Raw genomic sequence first — 24,885 nt, forward strand, 5'->3', positions numbered from 1 at the left:
TCCAGCATTCTGAGAGTATTGCATGGCAATACATAGTCCCCTGCCAGTAATAACTCATTATTCTCAAACAGAAAATTTGAAATTGATGTGTAAATTGTAATGTTAAAAGTATAGATACCAAATATCAAATCAATATAACGGTAGTTAGACAAGCATGACCGACTAAAACATGTGCAGAAGATTGATTATTGTGTGATTTTTCTTGGTCTAAGGATCATATCTCTTGCACGTAAAAGACATCCTTGTAGATTTCGAAAACGAGTAGGCTAATGCCGCTACAAGGCAGCACTCGCATTCGCAAAGTGGAAAGGTAATTATATAAGTTGCAAAACTTGTTTCCAAATCCACTATAAATAAATATGTTTAAAACTAAAAAATGCAGAAAGCTAATTTTCCGGACGGACGTTCTGACAGACGGACAAAGTTCAAACCTAAAGTCCCCTTTAACTTCGTTGGTAAGGGACTCATAAAAATCTTGTATATAATACTGAGTTTCCTAAAATATAAACCTTATAATAGTGTAATAGGTCTGCCTAGTACGGAAGCGTATAGGGGCCTTATATTAGTTAGTTAACAATGCTTAAGAAAACTTAATTAATACAATATCGTGTACTATAATGCATTAAATTGTTTTAATTTAGATAATTTACTCACTTATAAGAGATTTAACTCCTTTATTTATGGCAATATTAATTCTTACTAATTTTATGGATGTTAAGTTAAATATCTTTATTTTTTAGAATTTATTAAGTTGCATTAAATAAAACACTTTAATGTTAAGGAAACTTAATTAAGGAGTTTTCATCAATTATACTGTTTTAAATTGTTTTAATTAAGTTCATTTACTAACTTATGATAGATAAATCCAACTTAGTTAAGTCATTTTATTTTTTATATTTATCTAAAATGTATAAATTTAAAAGCTTTATTTTTAATATGGCATAACTAAGGCAAGTTAACTGTTATGGTGTATATATACAGCGAAACATTACCACGCATCCATTCTTGGAAGTAAAGCAGCATTTCAATTCGACGAAGCTTTTATTTCGGAAGACGCCAAACTATGTGACCTGATAATGGATATTCACATGATTAAAATGGTAAGTAGAATCACAGTTGATCACTTCTAGTTTGACATTCAAAAATCAATTAAATGAACATATTACAAAAATATACTGTACAACTAAAGAAAACACAGGAAGTGAAAGTCAACAGGTAACTCTGGCTTCATATGAAAAACTTACAAGCTTTTCATTCATATTGAACATATTATGCCTCCACTCGATGGGGGTATGATCTGGTATATTGGAATAAACTGGTCCATCCGACCGAATGCCATTGCAACAAGTGGTCTATTCAATATATTACTTTACATACACGGGACATAAGTAGAGAAAGATTTTGGTTACTGTCCGACATCGACATCCTATGTGGTGTTTTTTTTTATTTGTATGGTTAACTTGTGAAAAACTCTACCGAGTCATCGTGCGAGAGAAATTGCGTCTCAAGACTAGTACAGTTGCACAAATACCCTGACCAAAAATGTTATCTTCTTAATTCAGGGGCGGATCCAGCCATTTTAAAAAGGGGGTCCAACTATATGTCCCGATTCAAATGCATTGAGCGGCCAAATAAAGGGGGGTTCGAACCCCCGGACCCCCCCCCCAAGAATGGAGGCTTTTGATTGGTCAATAGATGGTATATTTTTTGCACATGTTCATGAATTTATTCCGCTGCAAGGGAAATTTGCAGCGATTTTGATATCACCGAGGTATTTGTCATTAATAATTACCTAAGTTTACCCCTTTTCTTTTTGTCTCGTATGAGCCTCCTTTATCAGGAGCACCACCATGAGTTATGGCGTAGAAAGGAGGACATTTGGAGGCTGTATCGGTACAGATTAATGTGAGCATTTGCCTTCCCAATTCCCTAGCCAGGCCGTGACGGGTTTTATTACCAGAAAGTTAACCGTCCAAAAACAATAAATACAATGCAATAGAAAATATAAAATAAAACTAGATCACACGCTCACCTGATTCGCTCAGGCCTCATAGTATAAAAAAGTGCAAAACTATACATAAAATGGACCAATATCACCCCGGATGCCCCACAAATGCCTTGGCCAGATACATTTAAGGTAATAACGAGGAATCCCCATTCGGTTAGGACAAAATACATATCAAAACCGACTCTTCTAAATGCCCTGCTGTAACAACCCTTCACTTAGACGCTTGTAACGAATTTGTCAAGGGATTTGTCTTTTGGTCATTTGTGCGTTTTGATGATATTCGGTGTAATTAAAACGATATACATGTATCAAAGGAAGTAGTGGCAATTGTAAAAAATACAAATCTTCGGTCTATAAATATTCCTCGCCTTTCAGGCTCGTGAAATTTTACCGCCCCGCGATTTGTAATTTTCACAAATACCACTCCTTTCGATGATGTATCTATTGATAAATCTACCGAATGATGTTACATTATAAACGCACGAGTGACAGCATCTCGGTGAAGGGTAAAACATACAAAGACCGGGAAAAACATATGCCGGTAAAAATGCATGTACGTCTGCAAAATACCCCGGCAAAGGATACAAATGTCTCAAACACTTTCTGAAATATCTCGTATTTGTGAAAGAGCAAAGGCCGTAAGTATAGACGTGAATCGGTTAATTCGAGCAAACAAACAAAAGACAAACCAACATCACAAAAAAACAAAAAAGTACACAAATGATACACAGGGATTGTATTTTCTCTGGCTATGACATAATTTTGTATCTAAATATCCTATGTTTATTTTTCAGATTGTTTTGTTTTGTGTATGTGCAACAACAGTGAATGCCATTATTCCCCAACCACAAGATGGAGCGACATTAGACGAACTTATTGAGTACTATTTCAGCCAGTTATACACGCAAGATGAAATACTGGGTTTCCTGCTGTTTCTGCACAATGTGATGATAAGCAAGAGAACTCTGAAAAGAATTTTGAGGAGATTAAATTTGAGAAGAAGAGGTGTTGAAAATCTTTTGCCTGATATTGTACGTAAAATTGTTGACCTGCGACGTTTTGGATACGACCAAGTGGGATATCGCACAATGTGGAGATTGCTAAATACATTGTACGGTGTGCGTGCAACCCAAGAGACAGTCAGAATTGCTTTGAGTGTAATTGACACTGACGGTGTCAATGCTAGAAGACGAAGACGGCTTATTAGAAGATCCTATAACAGCAGAGGACCTAATGATTGTCTTCACGTGGATGGGTATGACAAACTTAAGCCTTTCGGCATTTCAATACATGGTTGTATTGATGGCTTTTCCAGAAAAATCATGTGGCTCACCGCCAGTCATACCAAGAAGAATCCACGGTACGTTGCTCGTTACTTCGTAGAACACTTAAAGAAGTACAAGCGTGTGCCAAGATCAGTTAGGACTGACGCGGGAACTGAAAATGTTCTTATTCACAGAATCCAAATGGCCTTACGATATCGCCACCGTGATCCTTCGGCTGGAGTTCATAGTGTATCAGTTGGTCGGTCAACTGCAAACCAGAGGATAGAAATGTTATGGAGTTTCTTAATGCGAAATTTTACAATTTTCTGGAAAAATTTATTTAACAGTCTTGTAGAAGAGGGAATTTTAAACAATACTGACCCTTTACATTTAGAATGTGTTCGATTTTGTTTTTTGCCTATCATTCAGTTGCATTTAAAGCAGTTCGAAGAAATGTGGAACAACCATCGAATCCGTCAGCAAGGATTCGCGGAACAATGTTATGGGATTCCTAATGTCATGTATTTCCAGCCTATCATTTACGGAAAATTGGACCAATCGTTTGCACTGCCCTGTGGTGACACTGTATTAGATGATATTGCAGATCAATACACTGAACAAACGCTTCACCGTGGAGTTTCACATGAGTTTAGGCAATTGGTATCCTTGGTTACAGGACTGACCATTGAAGACTTTGATGTAGTACAAACGCCTGATGAGGCTAAAACCTTATATCGTCATCTCATATCTTTGATGTTGCACACCATTTTTGCTTAGCTTCTATTAAAATATACTTAAATTTGACCAATTATTGATCATTATTGATTTCCCCAGTGTCTATCAGCAGTTCATGTTGATCAGTTGTGTTAACGTTGCATGCCATTTCCCGCAACATTAATATCTCATGCAGTCGATGTATTTTCAAAATGTTACATCGTAAGGGTTGTCGAGTTCAAGTTACCGTAACGTTTTATACATGTTTTATTTTTAATAGTACATTGACCATTTGCATTATATCTTCAATTTATTTGTGTAATCTTTTGGCAAAAGTTTTTTTTACTGAACACTATTTAAAAAAAAACAATGGTTGTTATTAACTTACGGGAAAACGAATTTTTATTTTCAAGATTCGTCTCTTTGCCTTGCATGGATATGATGTTTTAACACAAATGGTTGCACACACAGCCGTACGCGTAATCATTGTTTACATTTATTCAGTCTGAAAATCAGGATCTTGTTTATCATTCAAGCGTTTGGACTACTTTATAAATCTGTTTGTAGTTCTTTGCATGTGAAATTCATCTTCGTCACAAAACGATTCCAGTTCTTGTCTAATATATATGTTCTTTTATTAAATGATAGGAGCAAATAAGCCATAATACGGATAAATCAGCATGTGCAATACTGAAAACGTTTCACTGTCAATATAAATCAAGATTTATTATTAACCAACTAAGTACATTATTGCCAAAAATTATTGTTTATTATAAACCCTAACAGGGCTTAATACTGCAACAGACAAACTGGGCATTAATATAGGGCCATTACAGAAAAACAGGTGCCATTACAGAAAAATATGGCCATTACAGAAAAACAGTGTTTATATCAAATATAATAAATTTAACATGGCCGCCGATTTTCAAATATAGGGATCACTGCTCATCCTGTTTTTCAACACATAACTTCTGTTAACTTAATATCTTGGATATTTGGTATATTAAAAGCTTTATGATGTGAAGTACAAATTATTTTTTTCAAACTAACCTGTCATTAAAAGAGTAGAGAGTACATCAAGTTGGCAGCAACACATAGTTACACTTTTGTTCAGTTGGTTAATAAATGTATTAAGAAATCGGAGTTTTTATAATGGCCAAGTTATGTGTCCTCGGTCAGTAATAATGGCCTCGAATGTCTGTAATGGCCCTCGGCGTTGCCTCTGGCCATTACAGACTTCTCCGGCCGCTTGAACTTTTGACGCATGTACAACAATCACTTTTCCATTGTGGCGTCAGATATTTTGTGCTATTACGTCAAATTTTTACGGGAACCTGTGTGATATCTAGTAATGAAGGACAAATAACGATAAGGTGTATTATTACAGACCTTGGACATATAACAGGGCCATTATAAAAACACCTATTCAATAATACAATATTATTGACTTGGACTGGATTTTGACCAATTCTCTGACTGGCTACCGAAGATTTATGAAAAACAATAATTTTGGGTGGTGGTAAAGTCTTGTGGTCTTAATAAGGCTGCTAGATGGTATTTTTTGTTGTTGTGAGATTAACATTTACCATTTGCTTTACCCAATTCTAAACGGTTGATTTCACAAATTGTCCCGTGTTGTCGTCTGTAGCGAACACAACGGAAAATTTGCATTGAATTCCGTCCAGTGAAGTTGAATAGACAATGCATGTGAAATAGTGCATCCACGCATATTTTAAGCATCTTTAAAATACGTGCGTTTCTTGTTTATATGAAAAGAAAAAGAACTGTAGGCGGATTCCTGTTTTCATTTAAAATTATATACATTTGAGCATTAGGTACAGATGGGGCAATATGCGTAATTGTTTCTCCATAGGCGGTAATGGTAACGTTTTCCTCTGTTGCTCAGCCCATATCGTAAACTTGAATATGTATGATGGCTTGTTTCGAAGGTGAGACACTTTTGCATATGTGGTTAAATTTTCGGGGTACGAAGTGTGATTCATTTTTCTGTAAATTAGTATACCCCGAAAATCTTTTCGTGATGCGGCTCTTCATGGTAAAAAGTTCCTTTTTTTCACACAATTATTTCTTTGAAAATTTAATACTTTGAATACATATAATAACTCCATTTTTTTTCTAAGGTTCTATACTTTGTTAAGCTCAGTTACTTGTTAAAAATTGAAACATGTCCGATATCACTACACAGAGATTTTTTGTTTACAACCTCAATCGGAGGCGCGTTAGGTATATTGTCCCAGATGCGGAAATAAAGTTTGCAATATCCTTAGATTCAGCAGGTCTTATTTCTAAAATAAATTATTACCAGAACACTCGCGAAATCGCGGGCATTTTAAACTGTTGTAGGATGAACTTTTGGAGAATTTCAGAAAAGGCATCAAAAGCTCTCTCCCTTTTTTTGCAAAGTCCATTATTTTTTTCGTTTCTGTTAAACTCCATTATTTTTGCGTTTCTGGCCTCCTTCTTCCGTTAAGGAGTTGACCTCATATTTGAATGATTTACTAACTCCGCTCGGTAAAACATTACAGGAGGCTTCTCCATTGATTAAAAGTGAATATTAACAAAATAATCAAAACTATATACACTGTACAATTTGGAAAGCTGATGTCTAGTTAGGCTGCATCTGGGTCCAGGGCACACTGGCTAATCTGGCCCTGAACTCCTCGAGTGTTGGTGCAGCTGCTACTGTGTCTGGCAGAAGGTTCCAGTCTCTTATAGAGCGTGGGAAGAAGGAGTTTTTGTATACTTCCTTAGCTCTTATCTGTCTTAGTCTGTGGCCACCCCTTGTTCTGTTGTCCCCAGATGTGTAGTAGATAGCGGGTTGTATCTCCACTAGTTGGTTCTGTATCTTGTAGCATAGTACGAGTCGCTGTTTAATTCGTCTATACTGTAGGGGATCCCACTGGAGTTGGTCTAATAGTCCAGTGACGCATCCTGGGGAAGTGTCTGTGTACTGGTTGTAGACAAATCGTGCTGCTTTACGCTGTACCCGGTCGAAGTCTTTGATCAAGGTGGTTTGATGGGAGTCCCACATTGTGGCAGCGTACTCAATCGATGGTCTGATGAGTGCACAATAGGCTGTGTTTTTAACAGATGGTTTGCATCGGCCCAGGTTTCTGCGGAGAAAACCGAGGGTCCTGGTTGCTTTTCCTGTTATTAATGTGCTTATTCCACTGTAGGTCTTGACTAATGGTAACTCCAAGGTACTTTCCGCTATCAACAACTTCTAGTTGGTGTCCGTGCAAGGTATATGTTGTTTGCAGGGTGTTGCGCTTGTTAGATATCCTCATGACTGTGCACTTTTCTGGATGGAAACACATCTGCCACTTGTGTTCCCACTCTTCCAGAGCAGTGAGGTCTCTCTGTAGAGTTGCAGCATCATCAGAATTTCTAATTTTTCTGTACACCAGGCTATCGTCCGCAAACAACCTTACATCTGATGATGTACAATCTGGCATGTCATTGATATATGTCAGGAATAGTAGAGGACCTAAGACTGTTCCTTGTGGAACTCCTGATATTACATCTAAAGGAGATGATGTATGTCCTTCTAAAACAACTGACTGGGCTCTACTGCTTAGAAAGTCCTTTATCCAGTTCAATGTTGATCCTTTCACCCCGTAGTATGCCAGTTTCACAAGACCACAATTATTCTTCCCCTTTGCTACAATGCTTTTTTGGTAAAATTCTATATTTGCACCGCTTCAAACATGAAATAAATGTAACTGCTTATACACATATATGTTTGTTCCTCATCGAAATATTGGATAAGGAACAAGTATTGCAGTTCAACATTATATTCTTTGTTACAACCGGGACAATCAGGGTCCAGGGATCTAAGTACATGACCTTTGTTCATTCTCACTTTCCTGTTCTGATACAAATCTTAGCCAAGCTGATTGATAATGCTACACATGCTACAGTTAGCATCAAACTTTAAAAGATGTTTACGACAACACAGTTTCATTCATCTAAGCTTGATGATTCCCTAACATCCATCAAATCCACCATACACCAGGATGTGCATGAGCGTACAAATACACCTACCGCTACATGTAGTACGTCAAAAAAAAATTTTAGTGGACCACTTTTCTCGTATTGTAAAAAACAATAACTGAGGCTATCATGCAAACAGCAATCCAACAATCTAATAATTATACCAAATTGATGACAGCAATCACCACTTCTTGTGAAACTCTAACTACCATAAACTATGGATACATTTGTGTGTGTGTGTATGTAGTATGCTAGCTACAACTCATTTATATATATATTATATATAATTATATAAATATCTGTTTGTTTATGATGAAACATTGTTCTATCAGTTGTGAAAATATTTACAGTATTATTACTCTCATATCACAATCACCTGTAGCTTAAACCCTAAAATTTTGTAGTATAAAGATACTGAGTTAGGATAGCCAGTATCTCATATATTCAATTTCTTTTATTAATATCTGCAATCATTAAAACAAGTTGTTCAATCATATACTATTCAAAAAATTATAAGATAGAATTAGAGACACTCTTTTATTCTATAAAATGAGTTTTGTGGTGATTTATCTTCCATTTAAATGGGCTTCTGGGAAGTGGGTGGTCTAAAAAAAAAATGAAAAAAAAATAAAAAAATAAGACCCTTTTTTTTTAAATATAGAAAATCTAGATCTAGTGTTCCTCGCTGAAACCCACTTGGGCATTAAATGATCAATTAGTTATATTTTCAAGAAATGTTATGTTGTTTTTAAAAAAGGAGTTGTTGAAATTGCTAGCAATTTACGACTTTCATTTGAATTTGGGGAAAATATTTTTGTTCATAACCATGATAACGACGGAAGCACAGTTTTGAAATATTGTTATGCACGTTTTGAAAATGTCTATAATCATGGTTTTATTAAAACATCTGTTAATTTAGGTGTTAAAGCTGAACGTAAGAGACAACCAATAGAAAAATATATAAAAACACAAGCAATTCTTTATTGGGCTAGATTAAATACTGAAAACATAAACCCATTACTAAAAGAAAGCTATACAATAAGTAAACATCTTGATTCACAAGGAATTTATACTTGTAAATATAAAAAAAGAAGATGTGGTATGATTGCCAATGAGACAACTGTCCACAAGAGACCAAAATGACACAGACATAAACAACTATAGGTCACCGTATGGCCTTCAACAATGAGCACTGTTATCACAGATTCAACACAATAAATGAATAATGATAACTTAAGACTTGGATTAAGAATATTACAAGCAACTTTCATTCAGAATTACTGTAAAATAAAATAACAAGTTTGAACGAAAATAACAAACTTTTTCTTTACAAAAATATTAATGTCAAACAAGACCAATAATTTTATCTAGGATATCCAAATTTTGAATCTAGACGTTTATTTACAAAAATTAGAATTAGAGACCATAATTTGATCATTGAGAAGGGCAGATATCTAAAAATACCTCGAGACAATAGAACATGTCCAACTTGTAAAACCTTAGAAGATGAAAATCACTTTCTCCTCTACTGTCAAATTAATAATGTTTTACGTTTAAAACTTTTTAATGACATGGCAATATATAGTCCTATGTTTCCAAATCTGTCTGATACTGAAAAACTAGTAGTCCTACTAAATCCTTTTAATATAAACCAAGTGAAATAAAACAGTCTTTAGAACTGAGGACAGGGGACTCTTAGTTAGTTTTACTTGTATATATATAGGTATGTGTGTGTTCATCTCAGGTATTTTATTGTTGCTGTTACTTTTGTGTATATCAAAAGTATAATGTTACTTATATGGGTCATTTGAAAAAAATGTAGAATTTTGAAAATGAAAAATTTATTAAAAGTTACTTATTCAAACAATCCTCTACATAAGCAAATCAAAACAAACAGTACTTTAAGAACAACATATTAAAAGATGCAATCTTAATGATGTCATACAAGAATATCTTGAAACATTTTTTGATCGGTGGTACAATATTTTGTCTATCCTGTTACCATTTTCAAAAGAAATTTTGGGTTATTAAGAAAAGGTTTAGATAAAATGTTAAGCTTGTTTTATGTAATCAATTAGACGGTTTTTAAGAGAATAAACACCTATTTATACATGTTATATTCATTCTGTAAAATAATAGATTATTTTCCAATTTTTCAGGTTGTACTGAAAAATGCCTCTAAAAATTGGTTTTCAAAGGTTGTAAAAATTACCACCAGTAATGCAAGTCTAAGATAGCAATTTATATTGTTCGGCATTTTTTCACCCTTTCAAATAAACCCAACATAATAGGATATAGCTTTCGTCTCCTGTCCTCTATTTCTTTGGGGAATTGTTGCTTAATGCCGTATCGTGTGTTCCGTAGCCTGTATGCATTATCTAAAACGTACTGTAGGTCACAATGATATAGGAAACGTGCTACTATGGATCTTCCGCCTCCTTGATATCGTCCAAACCTGTGAACGTTCCCGAAATCTATTTTATAGTCAATGCCTAGTTCATTGTAAAGAAAGCACCGGAGAAGTTCTTCGGTGTTTTCATCTATATAGACATTATAAAGTCCGGTAAAACAAAATTGTTTTTCATGGAGCGGCACTGAAGGTCGAGCACTCTTTCCTTCATGTTTTCAAGCTCTGTTTGGCAGTTGCATTCTTGCTGCTGGTCACTCAATTCTGATAAATTTTTGAAAATTTTATTTATACAGACTTTTGCTTGTTCGAGTTAATTTGATTTTTTCTCGGTGACGATTTTGTTTCTGTCGCATCGAGCTTTAAAGGGGCACTAGCTGCCAAATTCATGGTCACCGATTTCACTCAAATTCTCATATTTGATTTATAACAATGTAAAACATTTATCCAAACTATCAAAAGTCTAAAATAAACAGTTTACAGAGCATGGGGTAGATAATATATAGGTTCGTTTCGTGTGCATTTTAGTCCAGACGCCATCTAAGGGGGCGGAGCCAAATTATCTCCATGAAAATGAGATTTGCCAATGCTTATACAACTGCATACCAAGTATCATTGACCTACCACTTGTGGTTCCCCATAAACTGACCTAATCACAAACTAATACATGTTAAATAAGCTGAAAAGTTTCGAAGCCAATAGACCATTACTGAGGGGACAAGGCCAAATAATCTCCATGGAAATGAGATGTGCCAATGCTCAGTGGCGGATCCAGAGGGGGGGTTCCGGGGGTCCGCACCCCCCCTTTATTTTGGCCGATCAATGCATTTGAATCGGGACCTATGTTTGCACCCCCCTGCACCCCCCCCCCCCTTTGCCCTGGGCTAGCACCCCCCCTTTCGAAAATTCCTGCATCCGCCACTGATGCTGATACAACTGCATAACAAATATGATTGACCTACCACTTGTGGTTCACCATAAACTAGACCTAATCACAAACTAATACATTGTTGACGTCGTCGCCGACGCCGGAAACAGCATACCTTTGTCTCGCTTTTTGACTCCGTCAAGGCGAGGCAATAAAAACTATTAAAATAGCTATGCTACAGTTTATTTTAACTAATTAAAATGTAATTTCTATTGTAAAAATAAAGTCATTCCCAAAAATGAAAGTGAACAAAGAAACTATATCAATGCGCGGTACTATTCGATTTTAACTATTTACGGTTAACCTGATTTATGTTTTCTGTCTGTGGTATGTTAATTTATAAATCAAAATACAGATTCAATTTTAAAAATTCCCGATAGAAAAATGCATACCTTTACAAGTATGAATCTTTAATAATATGTATTTATAAATATGATTTGGATGAATTCGATTCCTAACAGACATTGTTTAATGCCGAAAATGCGCACATTAATAACAAATTTTTTTTGGTTAAAAACTAAGGGTGTTGCTAAACGGCGGAAACGGAAAACGGAACGGTAACGGAAACGGAAAGAAAAAAAAATATATGGACGGAATTTAAGGGGGAAATGGAAAGAACTACAAAAACCAGTAACGAAATCACACAACAATTATTGCTGACAATAGGATAGAAGCTAGATATCAAAGTAAAAAGCAAACAGTTTTGGAAATACATAACATCGCTATTCATAGTGGTTTTCAATAGACAGCACTTGCATTTTATTCCTATGTTTTAATTTTAGCCATGCTGGCTATCTTGGCTGGCAGGCAGGGTTATCCAACATACTTTTCAAAATAGATACACCGATACTAATTTTTGCCAAGTTTAACCAAAACTGTAAGACGACTTTCTAAAAGACATGACTGTGTTCGGTAAAATTGGCCCAGTAGTTTCAGAGAAGATATTTGCAAAAGTTCATAAAAACGAAAACAGACGACGGACGCCAAATGAAGAGAAAAGCTCGATAAGCATCTGAAACATGCATTCTCTGCAAGATTCTCTAACATATATAGTATGCTCCAACATAGTGCGTAACCGTCTTGATTATTAGAATATTATCAATGCTTTTCATAAATATTGCAGTTGCAACTATGACAATGTGTTGTCATCAATGATTGCTCAAACACATCGGTAAGGATATTTACCGTCATGTTATATTTTGAAAAAGCCACATATATACTACTTAAATCGAAATTAAACAGTTACATGAAACCAGATACATGACAAGAAATCCTCGCTAAAAATTCCGGTCGACCCCCTACGGCAGTCATTAGTAGCTAAAGATTTGATTTCATTGAAGGAATTAATTTATGACCTTCATGTACGTGTCGCTTAGAACACAGCCATATACCAAATGGTCAATATTAAGCATCCATGTAATTTGCTCTATGGGGTGTTTGCAGAATTTCAACGGAGGCAATTTCTTGGCATGAAAACACAATGCATGTTGGGTTTACTCATTCCTATGCTTCCGCAAGCAAAGAGTCGTGGTAAATTGGACAACATTAAACAGGTCAAACAGGCCGTTGATTCTGTGGTATATCAAGAAACTGTTATGGGTCAGGTATTGTTTAGTAAATGATATCTTGGATAATCGGGTGTTTGGCCAGTAGAAACATCCATACGATCTGTAAATGATGCGAAGTGTAAAATAAAAATAATTTCCGTTATAAAAATAACTATCGAGTTTTCAGTTGTCTTGACATAGCATCAAATTTTTTAAAAACTACCAATACAAATAGAAAGCAACTCTCACATTTCAACATTCCTTTAGTGTGAATGAATAAAAATTAATTATAAAAAAGAAGATGTGGTATGATTGCCAATGAAACAACTGTCCACAAGAGACCAAAAAATGACACAGCAATAAAACAACTATAGGTTACCGTACGGCCGTCTATAATGAGCTATGTTAACGGATGTCACACGTGAAGCTGGATATGTGTACCAATGCGGAGCAACTGAGATAACTCCCAGTTTTTTGTTCAATTGTTTATCCGTTTGTCTGTCATCTGTTTTTTTGAAATGGATTGAATTTTCTGAGAAGAATTAAGCGGCATGATATACAAAGCAGTTTTGACAATATGATTTTGAAAACCCTAGACATGACTAAGACTAACTGGGTAAGGGCACTTTGCAAAACGTATAATATCCATGTAGGCTACTAAATTCCCGCCACTTTTTTCGCTTTAATTCGTATTTATTGATTTTAATTTCTAGGAATTGTTGTGCTTTTTTTTTTTGCGTTAATACCAAACTGCAAACTTCAGTATTGTAATTGGGTGAGAAAGGCTTTGTATAGAGAGTGATTTTGTCAATTTTACATAAATATAAAGTGTATTCGAGTTTCTATTCTAGTTCCCGGGTTTCCTTATCGGTTGTTGTCCATACAGCATTGCCCCATTAGGTTTCTTTTACGTTTTCTTTCCATTATATCAAAGAATAATATCAACAATTCAGAACAATGCAACAAAATACACCACATCACTAATCTTGATTCAAGGCAAGTAAAAAAGAAACAAAGAAAAAACGATGAAAAACATTTACCAACAAATGTATTACTTAACAACCTTTCTATCGAATCGAGGTCAAAGTCCATCTTTTAGGCCGTATGTAAAGTTCTTTTTGTGTCGTTGGGTTACTATCTTATTGACATTTAATCAACATTATTATGTAAAAGAGAAAAATCGAGTAGACTATTCTAAATCGCATGAAAGACGTACGCATGACCTTATCAAATATTTCAAAAACACACAGTCTCATCATCCCCTACTGATTTAAATAATTTATGCTTTAAAATCCTTTATTCTAATTTTATTCTTCTACTTTATTTTCTTGTTAACATGACTGTGTTACTAAGTATACTATATAAAACATTCCTATATAGATAAAGTTACCAAAAAGAAAAGATGTAAATTCTTTCAGTTCCGTTTTCCGTTTCCGTTCCGTTTTCCGTTTCCGTTCCGTTTTCCGTTTCCGTTGTGGAGCAAAAACTAAACAATCGAACAGGACCCCCTTTTTTAGGTTTATTTTTTCGTACACATTATTTCAGGATGAGCTCTTTTCAAAAGGTGGTTATCATTTATTTGTGAGTAACATATGTCAATTTTGTCATTATAATACTAATCACAAAACAAATATGATTCGATTTTGAAAAACTGCTTTGCAAGTACTATAAATAACGTCTAACATATGATAGTGTAATCACACGTGTTGTATTGATATAATTAGGTCTTTCAACCTTTTCGGTTCAAAGACCTATTGGTTTTGTTCTGATTATTATTTTTTTTCTTCCGCCAATTTTTTGTTCCTTCGCTGTTTTTTGTTTCGCAAGATGTGGCTTAGACATATGGTATATGATATCGAACAACTAATACGCTTTTGAAACTGACATCGCGTAACAAAAATCTTTTCCATGTAAAAGATATCTCTCCGCACACTGTTTTTCTTGTTATCGCTTAATCTTTGCAACCGTATAAGAAACCGACAAATTTATTTTACCAAATTGTTCGTTATATCCTCAGGATGTGTTGATTAATTTTGACCGAAGCTATCCGGAGACTCCATATGAGAGTTATTTCCCCTTTTATATTTGATATAAGTGATATGCATTTTAACTGGAAAACCATAAGTGATAGAGGTCTAGGGTCTTTTGATTTGAGGTCCTTGGTCCAAAAAAATGAAAATGAGGTCAAGGTCAAAGGTCAAGGTCATGATTAAAATTTTTGATTTTGGCTTGTTATCTCTTATTTTCAGAAATCATATAAGATATCGACAGTGGATGCGTGGGAAAGTTTCGCTGTATATATACACCATTTCAGTTAACTAGCTTTAGTTATGCCATATTAGAAATAAAGTTTTTAAATTTATACATTTTAGATGAATATAAAAAATAAAATGACTTAGCTAAGTTGGATTTATCTATCATAAGTTAGTAAATGAACTTAATTAAAACAATTTAAAACAGTATAATTGATGAAAACTCCTTAATTAAGTTTCCTTAACATTAAAGTGTTTTATTTAATGCAACTAAATAAATTCTAAAAAATAAAGATATTTAACTTAACATCCTTAAAATTAGTAAGACTTAATATTGCCATAAATAAAGAAGTTAAATCTCTTATAAGTGAGTAAATTATCTAAATTAAAACAATTTAATGCATTATAGTGCATGGTATTGTATTAATTAAGTTTTCTTAAGCATTGTTAACTAACTAATATAAGGCCCCTATACGCTTCCGTAGCCTAGCTAATTCCCCTTAATTTTGGATAGATAAATTATTTGTTGATTAAATGTTTATTTTAAGTTTAATTTGATTTAACTCCATATTGAGATAAAAGTAAGGATTGTTATTTTAACTGTTTTAGTATTTAACTTTTGATGTTTCTGTAATGTTTTATGAATATTAATTTGTTGAAGCTTTGAAAATGCTTATCTTTTTCAGAACTTTCTTTTGAGTATAGTTTTAATATAATTTGATAATAATATAGTGTTAATAATAAAATTCAAAATTTGATTAACTTTCCTCATAACACATAAAGACAGGTTCCTCTGCTGAATACATTGTTGAGTACTTGCTTCAAATTTCAGCCAACGCCAAAAAAACTGCTATGACATTAGAATATAAATATAGTAGGAAGTTGATATACCAAATTTCGCAGATTTTATGTGCAAAATTACAACGGAACATAGGCAAATGCATTTTATTCAATCTAAATGTCTCTAATGTTGTTATAACTTGGGAGAGGACGTTTCTAATGTTGTTATAACTTGTGTCCAATCCCTTTTGCTACTTATGCAAATAAATTATGTTTAAACACAATTAAACTAAAATGTTACGCCGGACATGCAATTATTAACGTAAACGTAAGATTTGTGTGATCAATAAAATAAATGTACGGTGCAAAAATTTATAGAACTAACTTAAAAAAAGAAAATCAAGTCAAGACCTTTCTGTAGATACATATCATGCATGTTGGTGGATTTATTTTGTATACGCGAATGGTTGCTGTTTTAAAATCATATTATAACGAAATCTTAATCCGAACGCATTACCGTGCGTAACGTCATGGCAAACGACACTCAACTTAAGGTAGATGGGGTGTCTTAATTATAATCCATAGAATCTTTTAATAATTTGCCAAAATGTAGTTCATATCCTGCTTGTTTAAAAACATTAATAAAAAGAATGGGTCACCGGACTTATTTTCACGCTACAGGTTGTTCAAAATTGTCAAGATTTTGTATAGATTATGCATGGAAAACCCATTTTTCCGCCATAAAACGCAAACCACACCATAGAATTATGAGATAAAATATGAGAAGATAGCTTCAATATTATGCTTTCAGATAAGAAAAAGAAAAAATGGGGTCACCGGACTCGTTTTCTTGCTACATGTAAAAATGGGTAAATTCCTAACACATTCTATTGTAAAAGTAACACTATCTGGATTATCTGCCCTTGAATTTGAGTTGCCTCCCCTTATTTGACAAAGTTGGAAAAAAATGAATCAAACAAAAGAATTCTTATTTTTGTAAAATACAATCATAAATATGATCAAACATGGCATTTTCTATATTATAATGAAAATTCTTACACATGAATTACCTACTACTATAAAAATTTGCACATTTCATCAAAGATCTAGACCTTGTTTTCTAGTATTTCAAAATCCAAGATGGAGGAAGACACCCTATCTACCTTAACTGAAAGTAACAACCTTTAAAAAAAAAATTGCGTACGCATGCATATATATTTCCTATGCGGTTGTATTTTAAGATACATATATACCCTTTTTCGACAATTTACGCTCGTAGAAGTCCTTCTATTTTGGAAATCAACTTAATTAGACACGGTTTTAGTTATTGTTTTAACTTTTCAGGGTAAAGGGTTGAATTTAGAAAAAAAATTGAAGCTTGTGTGTTCGTTTAAATATAAATAAGTAACTATATAACAGAAAAAGAAAGGAGAAAAAAAAACAATTTTAAAATAATGAAAATAAATACAACAAAAGAAGAAAAAAAAGTTCAAAAAAAAAAGAAAAAAGAAAAAAGAAAACTACACTGAAATACTACACACATGTTTAGATGAAATGCAACTTAGTGAGAATAGTGAATAACAATTTAACTTGTAAATCTCTTGCACTTTAGTAAGAATTTTTGTACTTTTCCAAAAATTACTTTAATTTGGTCTAAATTTAGAGCTTGTGATCCAAATAAAAGTAAATACGTGTTTAGTGTGACTGAATAATTCATTGAGAAAATAATGTCATTACGCAATTCGTCATATTTTTTACAATGCAATAAGAACCAAAACACGACCATTAAAGGTACAAAATGCGTGGGTTTCTTTTAATGAATCCCATAGACATGTATTGCGCCTTTTGTGTTTTTTCATATCTTTGTCTTATTGCAGAGTATTTTTGAAAAAGTTAAATCATTTTGACAGACATATTTGGTTTTTTTTTCGGATTTGTTCCGCGTTTTTAACATTCATCGATTTTTTCACACATTTTGAGGTAGAATCTACATTTGATTACATTCACGATCCGGTACGAGATGTTTCATGATTCAAAGGTAAGGTATTCTTTCACGATCAATTCTAGCGATAAACCGAATGACACCCGTGAAGAGGTAGTTTAATTAAAAATGTAATGTACAAATCAACTTAAACGGATGTAGGTTATATAAGTTTTAAAGAATCATTTAAGTGAATCTAATGTAAGTTATAAGATTAAAAACTTCAGTGCTGGAAAAGGAATAACACTTATTTGAACGAATCTTTTTTCTTTTAAAACTGGCTCTTTTTAATGCTTATGACAACAGTTATAAAATAACTAATCGAAGAATTGAAATAGAGATAATAAAACGAGTGACCGAACAGAATGAATTCACGAATGCGCGTAGCGCATGTGTTAAATATCAGTATTGTTCGGCCATTTAATTTAGTTGAATATTTTTAGATATAGTAATTCTTCTTAGTATATATATTTTTAGATATAGTAATTCAAATATGCTTTGATAGTTATTCCTTTCATTACATTGTAAATGATTTTTATGCCCCACCTACGATAGTAGAGGGTCATTATGTTTTTTGGTCTGAGCGTCTGTTCGTCTGTGCGTTCGCTCGCCCGTTCGTCCCGCTTCAGGTTAAAGTTTTTGGTCAAGGTAGTTTTTGATGAAGCTGAAGTCCAATCAACTTAAAACTTAGTACACATGTTCCTTATGATATGATCTTTCTAATTTAGAGCCAAATTAGACTTTTGACCCCAATTTCACAGTCCACTGAACATAGAAAATGAAAGTATGTGTTTCAGCTAAAGTTTTTGGTCAAGGTAGTTTTTGATGAAGTTGAAGTCCAATCAACTTGAAACTTAGTACACATGTTCCCTATGGTATGATCTTTCTAATTTTAATGCCAAATTATATTTTTTTACCCAATTTTACGGTCCATTGAACATGGAAAATGATACCGCGAGTGGGGCATCTGTGTTCTTTGGACATATTCTTGTTTAAGTGTTGTTTTATCAAACATTCATATATCTGAATTAAATGGGCTTACAAAAATAAAACGCATTTTATCTTTTTCATCATTTAAACACTACGTACAAGTTGCTATAATTTCTATTAACATTGAAGTACATTGTGGACCAATTTGATAACAAGGCTCAAAATTCAAAATCTAAATATATACCGTTCGATTCAACGTATTTCAAAAATCATATATTCAATTTAGTTTTATTTTGACCCACAAATTAAAAAAAATCAAAGAACCCCGAGAGTTCCATTTTGATTAAATCCAACCATGTTGGACCTTTTGGACCTCAGTGTGAACCAATTTAAAAATGGGAAACACAAAAATCCAAATCTAAATACACAGAAAAAGAGCATATTAAAGAACACACAGAATTCAAGACTTTGATTCAAATCTCATTGAAATTGGTCAAGAAAGAAGAATTAATGTGTACACAGTATATTAAAAACCAGATGCTCCGCAGGGCGCAGCTTTATACGACCGCAGAGGTCGAACCCTGAACAGTTGGGGCAAGTATGGACACAACATTTAAGCTTGATACAGCTCGAATTTGGATTGTGATTAAATAGTTGACACAACATAAGTTTCTGACACAGAATGAATGTGGTCTAAGAACTCAAACTTAGAAATTTTTAAATTGGACATTTACCTATTCAAATATCCAAAATCGAAATACATGGTTAGATTCAGAATATCATAGAACCCCAATAATTCAATTTTTTATGAAATCAAATAATGTTCAATTTTAGATCCTTTAGACCTCAATGTCAATTTGATAACCGGGCCCAAATATTAAAAATCTAAATACATGGTTAGATTCAGCATATTGAAGAACCCCATATATGCATTTTTTGTTGAAATCAAACAAAGTTTAATTTTGGACCCCGATTTGGACCAACTTGAAAACTGGGCCCATAATCCAAAATCTAAGTACATGTTTAGATTCAGCTTATCAAAGAACCCCAAGAATTCAATTTTTGTTAAAATCAAACTAAGTTTAATTTTAGACCCTTTGGACCTTAAAGTAGACCAATTTGAAAACAGGACGAAAAATTAAGAATCTAAATACACGTTAGATTTGGCATATCAAAGAACCCCAATAATTCATTTTTTCATGAAATCAAACAAAGTTTAATTTTGGAACCTTTTGGCTCCTAATTCCTAAACTGTTGGGACCAAAACTCCCAAAATCAATCCCAACCTTCCTTTTGTGGTCATAAACCTTGTGTTTAAATTTCATAGATTTCTATTTACTTATACTGAAGTTATTGTGCAAAAACCAAGAAAAATGCTTATTTTGGACCTTTTTTTGGCCCCTAATTCCTAAACTGTTGGGACCAAAACTCACAAAATAAATCCCAACCTTCCTTTTGTGGTCATAAACCTTATGTAATAATTTCATAGATTTCTGTTTACTAATACTAAAATTATTGTGCGAAAGCAAGAAAATGCTTATTTGAGCCCTTTTTGGCCACTAATTCGTAAACTGTTGGGACCAAAACTCAATCCCAACCTTCCTTTTATGGTCATAAACCTTGTGTTTAAATTTCATAGATTTCTATTTACTTATACTAAAGTTATAGTGCGAAAACCAAATGTCTTCGGACGACGACGACGACGACGCCAACGTCATACCAATATAAGACCAAAAAATTTTCAATTTTTGCGGTCGTATAAAAATGAGCTTTTACCTGATATCGTCATAACATTATACGACCAAGAGGTTGTTAGGTTGTTTAAAAACGGTATAAAAGGCCTCATACACAATCCCATGGATATACAAATGTATGTCTAGTATGCTTGAAAACATTGAATTGCAACGTTTGCCATATCTTTGGCAACACTTCTTCCTGTGTGGCCTATCTCCTTTCCCATGTCTATTTTGATCGCCTCGTTGCTCTCACCTGTCATAGCAATACTAAAATTTATCTGCATGCTCTGTGTACCAATTTCGCTCATCCGATTGATAACGTTCGTTACAGCACTACCATCAATTCTTTTCTTCTCGGCGATATTTAAACTATTCAGAGGTCTCATATCACTAGTGATGGGTGAACTGTATGGCTCTGTATCTAGTTCTATATCCTCCTCCACTAAATCAGATACTTTTACTTTTGTTTCTTCGTCTGAGTCTCCATCTGCTGCCCCCCTAGGCATATTTTGTCCAGATAGATCGTCATTTTGATCATAAGCTAAACCATTCTGACCAAATTTGGTATTTGTTATTCTATCATCAATGTTAACCTTGCCTGTAACAGCTGACAGATAAGTTTGTCCACTATCACCACCAAACAGCTGAGAGTCTGGAATTTGAGTTGCTTCTATCATAGTTTCTGTATAACTAGGCCTTATACTTGCATCACTGAACTGAGTGGAACTATCAACATGGTTAACTTTACTTGCATCACTGAACTGAGTAGAACTATCGACATGGTTAATTTCACTTGCATTTGAATGCCCATCTTCTTCCACGATTTCTGTTTTAACAAATGACTTTTTTACAAACAACATAAGTAAACATTTTTTTTTGCTTGCATTTAACTTAAAGAAAAAAGATTAAAGAAAAAAAGATGGATTTGTCTTTATCTGTTTGAAAAATCATAAGAACTCATTTTAAAAACGCAGATTTCCATTCGGGCAATAATATATTGCAACCTCTGTTTTTAAAAGTCACTTGTACAGTTATTGCTTTATCTATCAAGAACTTTTTCACCTAATTGGTATTTTTTTACTTGCATCATAAATGCACAAACCTGGTCATAAACTCAAAATATAAGTAAAACTTTGAGAAATTACATTTTTGGATGGTCATAAACAGACACTCTAGTCCTTAGTGTCACTATAAATACAAAACAGAAAACGGCAGGAAAACTCAATACATCTATACCTTTTCCCTTTCATTTGGTTACAAATGCAAAACATTGCAGAAATACGTCATAGGAAACGTTTTACGGTACAAACTAAATCTTTTATTGAAATCTTTTGTTGATAGAGTGGTGCACCAATTTCTACTTTTGAAAGTCGACACATGCGAATATCTTACATATATCATAAAAACAACAGTAGCTAAAGAAAAGTCATTAAAATGGCATTGACAACATACCTTTATTACAATTATTCTCGATAACTGCCCGAATACTTTTATTTATTATTCCTCCAGATGCTAAGGAAACATTCGTAGGATTATTGATAACAATGTTGAATACTAAAAAAAAAGAAATAAATCATTAGTAGAGAAAACAAAATGTAAATTTCAAGTAAATACACATGTGTTTATCAAAATAATATTGATTCTGAAAGGATCATAGAAAAAATATATCATTCAACAAATGACCCCTTATTGCTTAAAGGTTTTGTAAAGTCGCAGAAGAAGTGATATCCACTAATAACAATTGTTTAAAACCATATTTTACGGTTTCAACTCCCTCAGGTAAAGTTAACCTTAGACAGAGTTTACATTTATGTTATGTCCTTTTTTTTTGTCATATAGCTCTTCTACAGTTTTTAGTTCTTGTACATCCTTGGCTTTCATATATTAGGCTTTGAGTGTTACTGATGAAGGTATATACAAAAAAGAGATTCGAACACATGACATTTAAAAAAAAACGTGTTATTTTGATTTTTTAATACCTTTGTTTTTTCGCAATGCGAGTCAGTCATCAAATATATGCACCACCTGCATGTTGTTTCCATTGGATCAATGGTTTGTTTGTTAATTTCTGTTCATAAACCTTTACAAAATCACTTTATTTGAACTTAAAGCTTTTTTCTTTACCGTTATCGAACATCATTTCTCTATTGTAAGAGGCAAAAACGATTCTGCTATTAATACACATATTCTAAAATAATGATGTGTTGCTGTTAGTATGTATCTTGCTAACCAAAATCATTTAAATCTGGACAACTTCCAAATATAATGAAATGAATAGTTATATTCAAATATAATTTGCTAAAAAGGGTTAAGATACTATCAATATTAGCAATAGTTTCCACCATAAATCTCTCAAGAACTTTACTTAGTATTTAGTATGATTGCAATCGAGACAACTATGCACCAAGCAAGTGGAAATAAAGCAATTATGAGCCATTGTACAACAATCAATAATGCGAAAACCCAATATCGTATAGTTCAGGCTCTTGACTCTGGACATACACATAAAAAATGCAGCGGGGTTAATATAAAGATATAATTGCAAACGTGACACCAGAGACCAAATAACGTAGAAGTCAACACCTATAGGTAACCGTATGGCATTTAACAATAAGCAAAACTCATACCACATAGTAAGCTATAATAAGCTTAAACATGTTTGCGAGCGCTCAATCCTACCATAAATAAAGGCAACAGTAGTATACCGACGTTCAAAGGTCGGTTGAGAGAAAACAAATACGGGTAATTAACGAAACCCGAGGGAACACATCAACTATAAAATGAAAACAATGGAACAACAGGAATACTGAATTGCAACAAAAATAACGCCAACATACATATAAACTAAATACTTGATAACAACTGCCATATTCATGACTTGGTACAGGACATTTTAAGTAATCCTGGTGGTACGAACTTGATTAAATGGCTAGCCAAACCTCCCGATTTATGACAATGTTAAAAAATATCGCTAAAATGATAAAACTACGTCATGGAAATACAGTTCAAACAAATGACAGTGACCACAGAGAAACGCACAAACAGATGATATAATATACGTTTAAGTATGTTAAATAATAAATTTGAGAAGTTGAGTCAAATCGTTGAACATGAATTTGAGAGTAAATGCCCCTTTAATTAGGTCTGAAAATGTCTTAATACGTATAAACTGAACTGTATTCATGTATTGTGTACTACAGAATGTATGATTTTTCTCTCCTATAAACACTCAAGAGTTCATTTTCAAAAGCGAAACCCAGGACCAAATAAAAAAAAATCATGACTATAGTTTTTATTTAAATTCAAGAATTCAATAAAAACTATCATCTCGGTTATATGTATTTGTAATGATCAAACAACATGATGCGACGTTTTACTATATATCAATACATTTACAGAATATAAAGGTAGACTTTTAATTTCACATTCCGATATAATTATTGATGATGCTTTTCCATTAGCAATCCAAGTTTTTCGGAGTGGGTTCCATTAATATATCTTCCAGAACCAGAATTAAAGAAACAACAGACACGGCTTCCTCCGCCTCATTTTAGACTTATACTCGAATTGAACGTAAGCGGTCATCTCAGTACCAGAGTTTATGACAAACAAAAGGATTTTAATTTTGAAATTATAAATTTTCCCACCTTTGCAGAAATATACCTTTTATGTCTGTTTGTTTTGTTCATACGTTGTTGTTTATAGAATGTAATTTTATTCGACTGTCTTACTAGTAAAAGGTATAGCTAGCTATTAAACAGATTTGTACATAAGAAAATACTTGTACCAAGTCAGTTTCCAGTCATTTGAAGTGTGTTAGCTTTTGATTTCGCTATTTAATAATGGACCCTCCGGTTTACTTTTTTGTTTGGAGTCTGGTATTTTTTTTATCATTTTTGTTGCTAAATTCATTATTTCTGACATAGAAACATATGTTTGATATAAAAAACAAAAAAATCATGATATAAAAAAATTCAGTTGTATTGTATCAAATAAATCATTTACGATTTCAAGATATCCATTTAATGATATTAGATTTCCTGATATCAAATAATACTGACGGTTTTTTAATATCAATACGTACATCTATAATACTAAAATAATAGGTCCAATTTGTCAGCCGTCATGGGGTAAAAACGACAAATCAAAGAATTCAACTTTATATATAGGTAATATAGGGCAATGGTGTAGATAACAAATTACACCACTCCAGATCCTTTTGTTTTTCACATAATTAATATTGCCCATAATTAATAAGTTCCGGGTCGAATTTGATACCGATACCAATAGTATATTCACCTGTTACCTATTACATTATCTGTA

General features: G+C 33.3%; 2 protein-coding genes across 2 annotated transcripts; one reads left to right on the top strand and one right to left on the bottom strand.

Annotated features, from left to right (window-relative positions):
• Positions 1 to 947: 947 nt before the first annotated feature.
• On the top strand, positions 948 to 4,077 carry LOC139515011 (uncharacterized). Its single transcript, XM_071304571.1, has 2 exons — positions 948 to 1,100; positions 2,803 to 4,077. The coding sequence occupies exons 1-2, from the start codon at positions 1,077 to 1,079 to the stop codon at positions 4,048 to 4,050; spliced, it is 1,272 nt and encodes a 423-aa protein (XP_071160672.1). The 5' UTR covers positions 948 to 1,076; the 3' UTR covers positions 4,051 to 4,077.
• A 2,536-nt stretch (positions 4,078 to 6,613) lies between these two features.
• On the bottom strand, positions 6,614 to 7,039 carry LOC139515545 (uncharacterized). Its single transcript, XM_071305122.1, has one exon. It carries the CDS (start codon positions 7,037 to 7,039, stop codon positions 6,614 to 6,616), a length of 426 nt encoding a protein of 141 aa, XP_071161223.1.
• Between the last annotated feature and the right edge of the window lie 17,846 nt (positions 7,040 to 24,885).

Source organism: Mytilus edulis, chromosome 3, assembly GCF_963676685.1.
Source record: "Mytilus edulis chromosome 3, xbMytEdul2.2, whole genome shotgun sequence".
NCBI classification, from domain to species: Eukaryota; Metazoa; Mollusca; class Bivalvia; order Mytilida; family Mytilidae; genus Mytilus; species Mytilus edulis.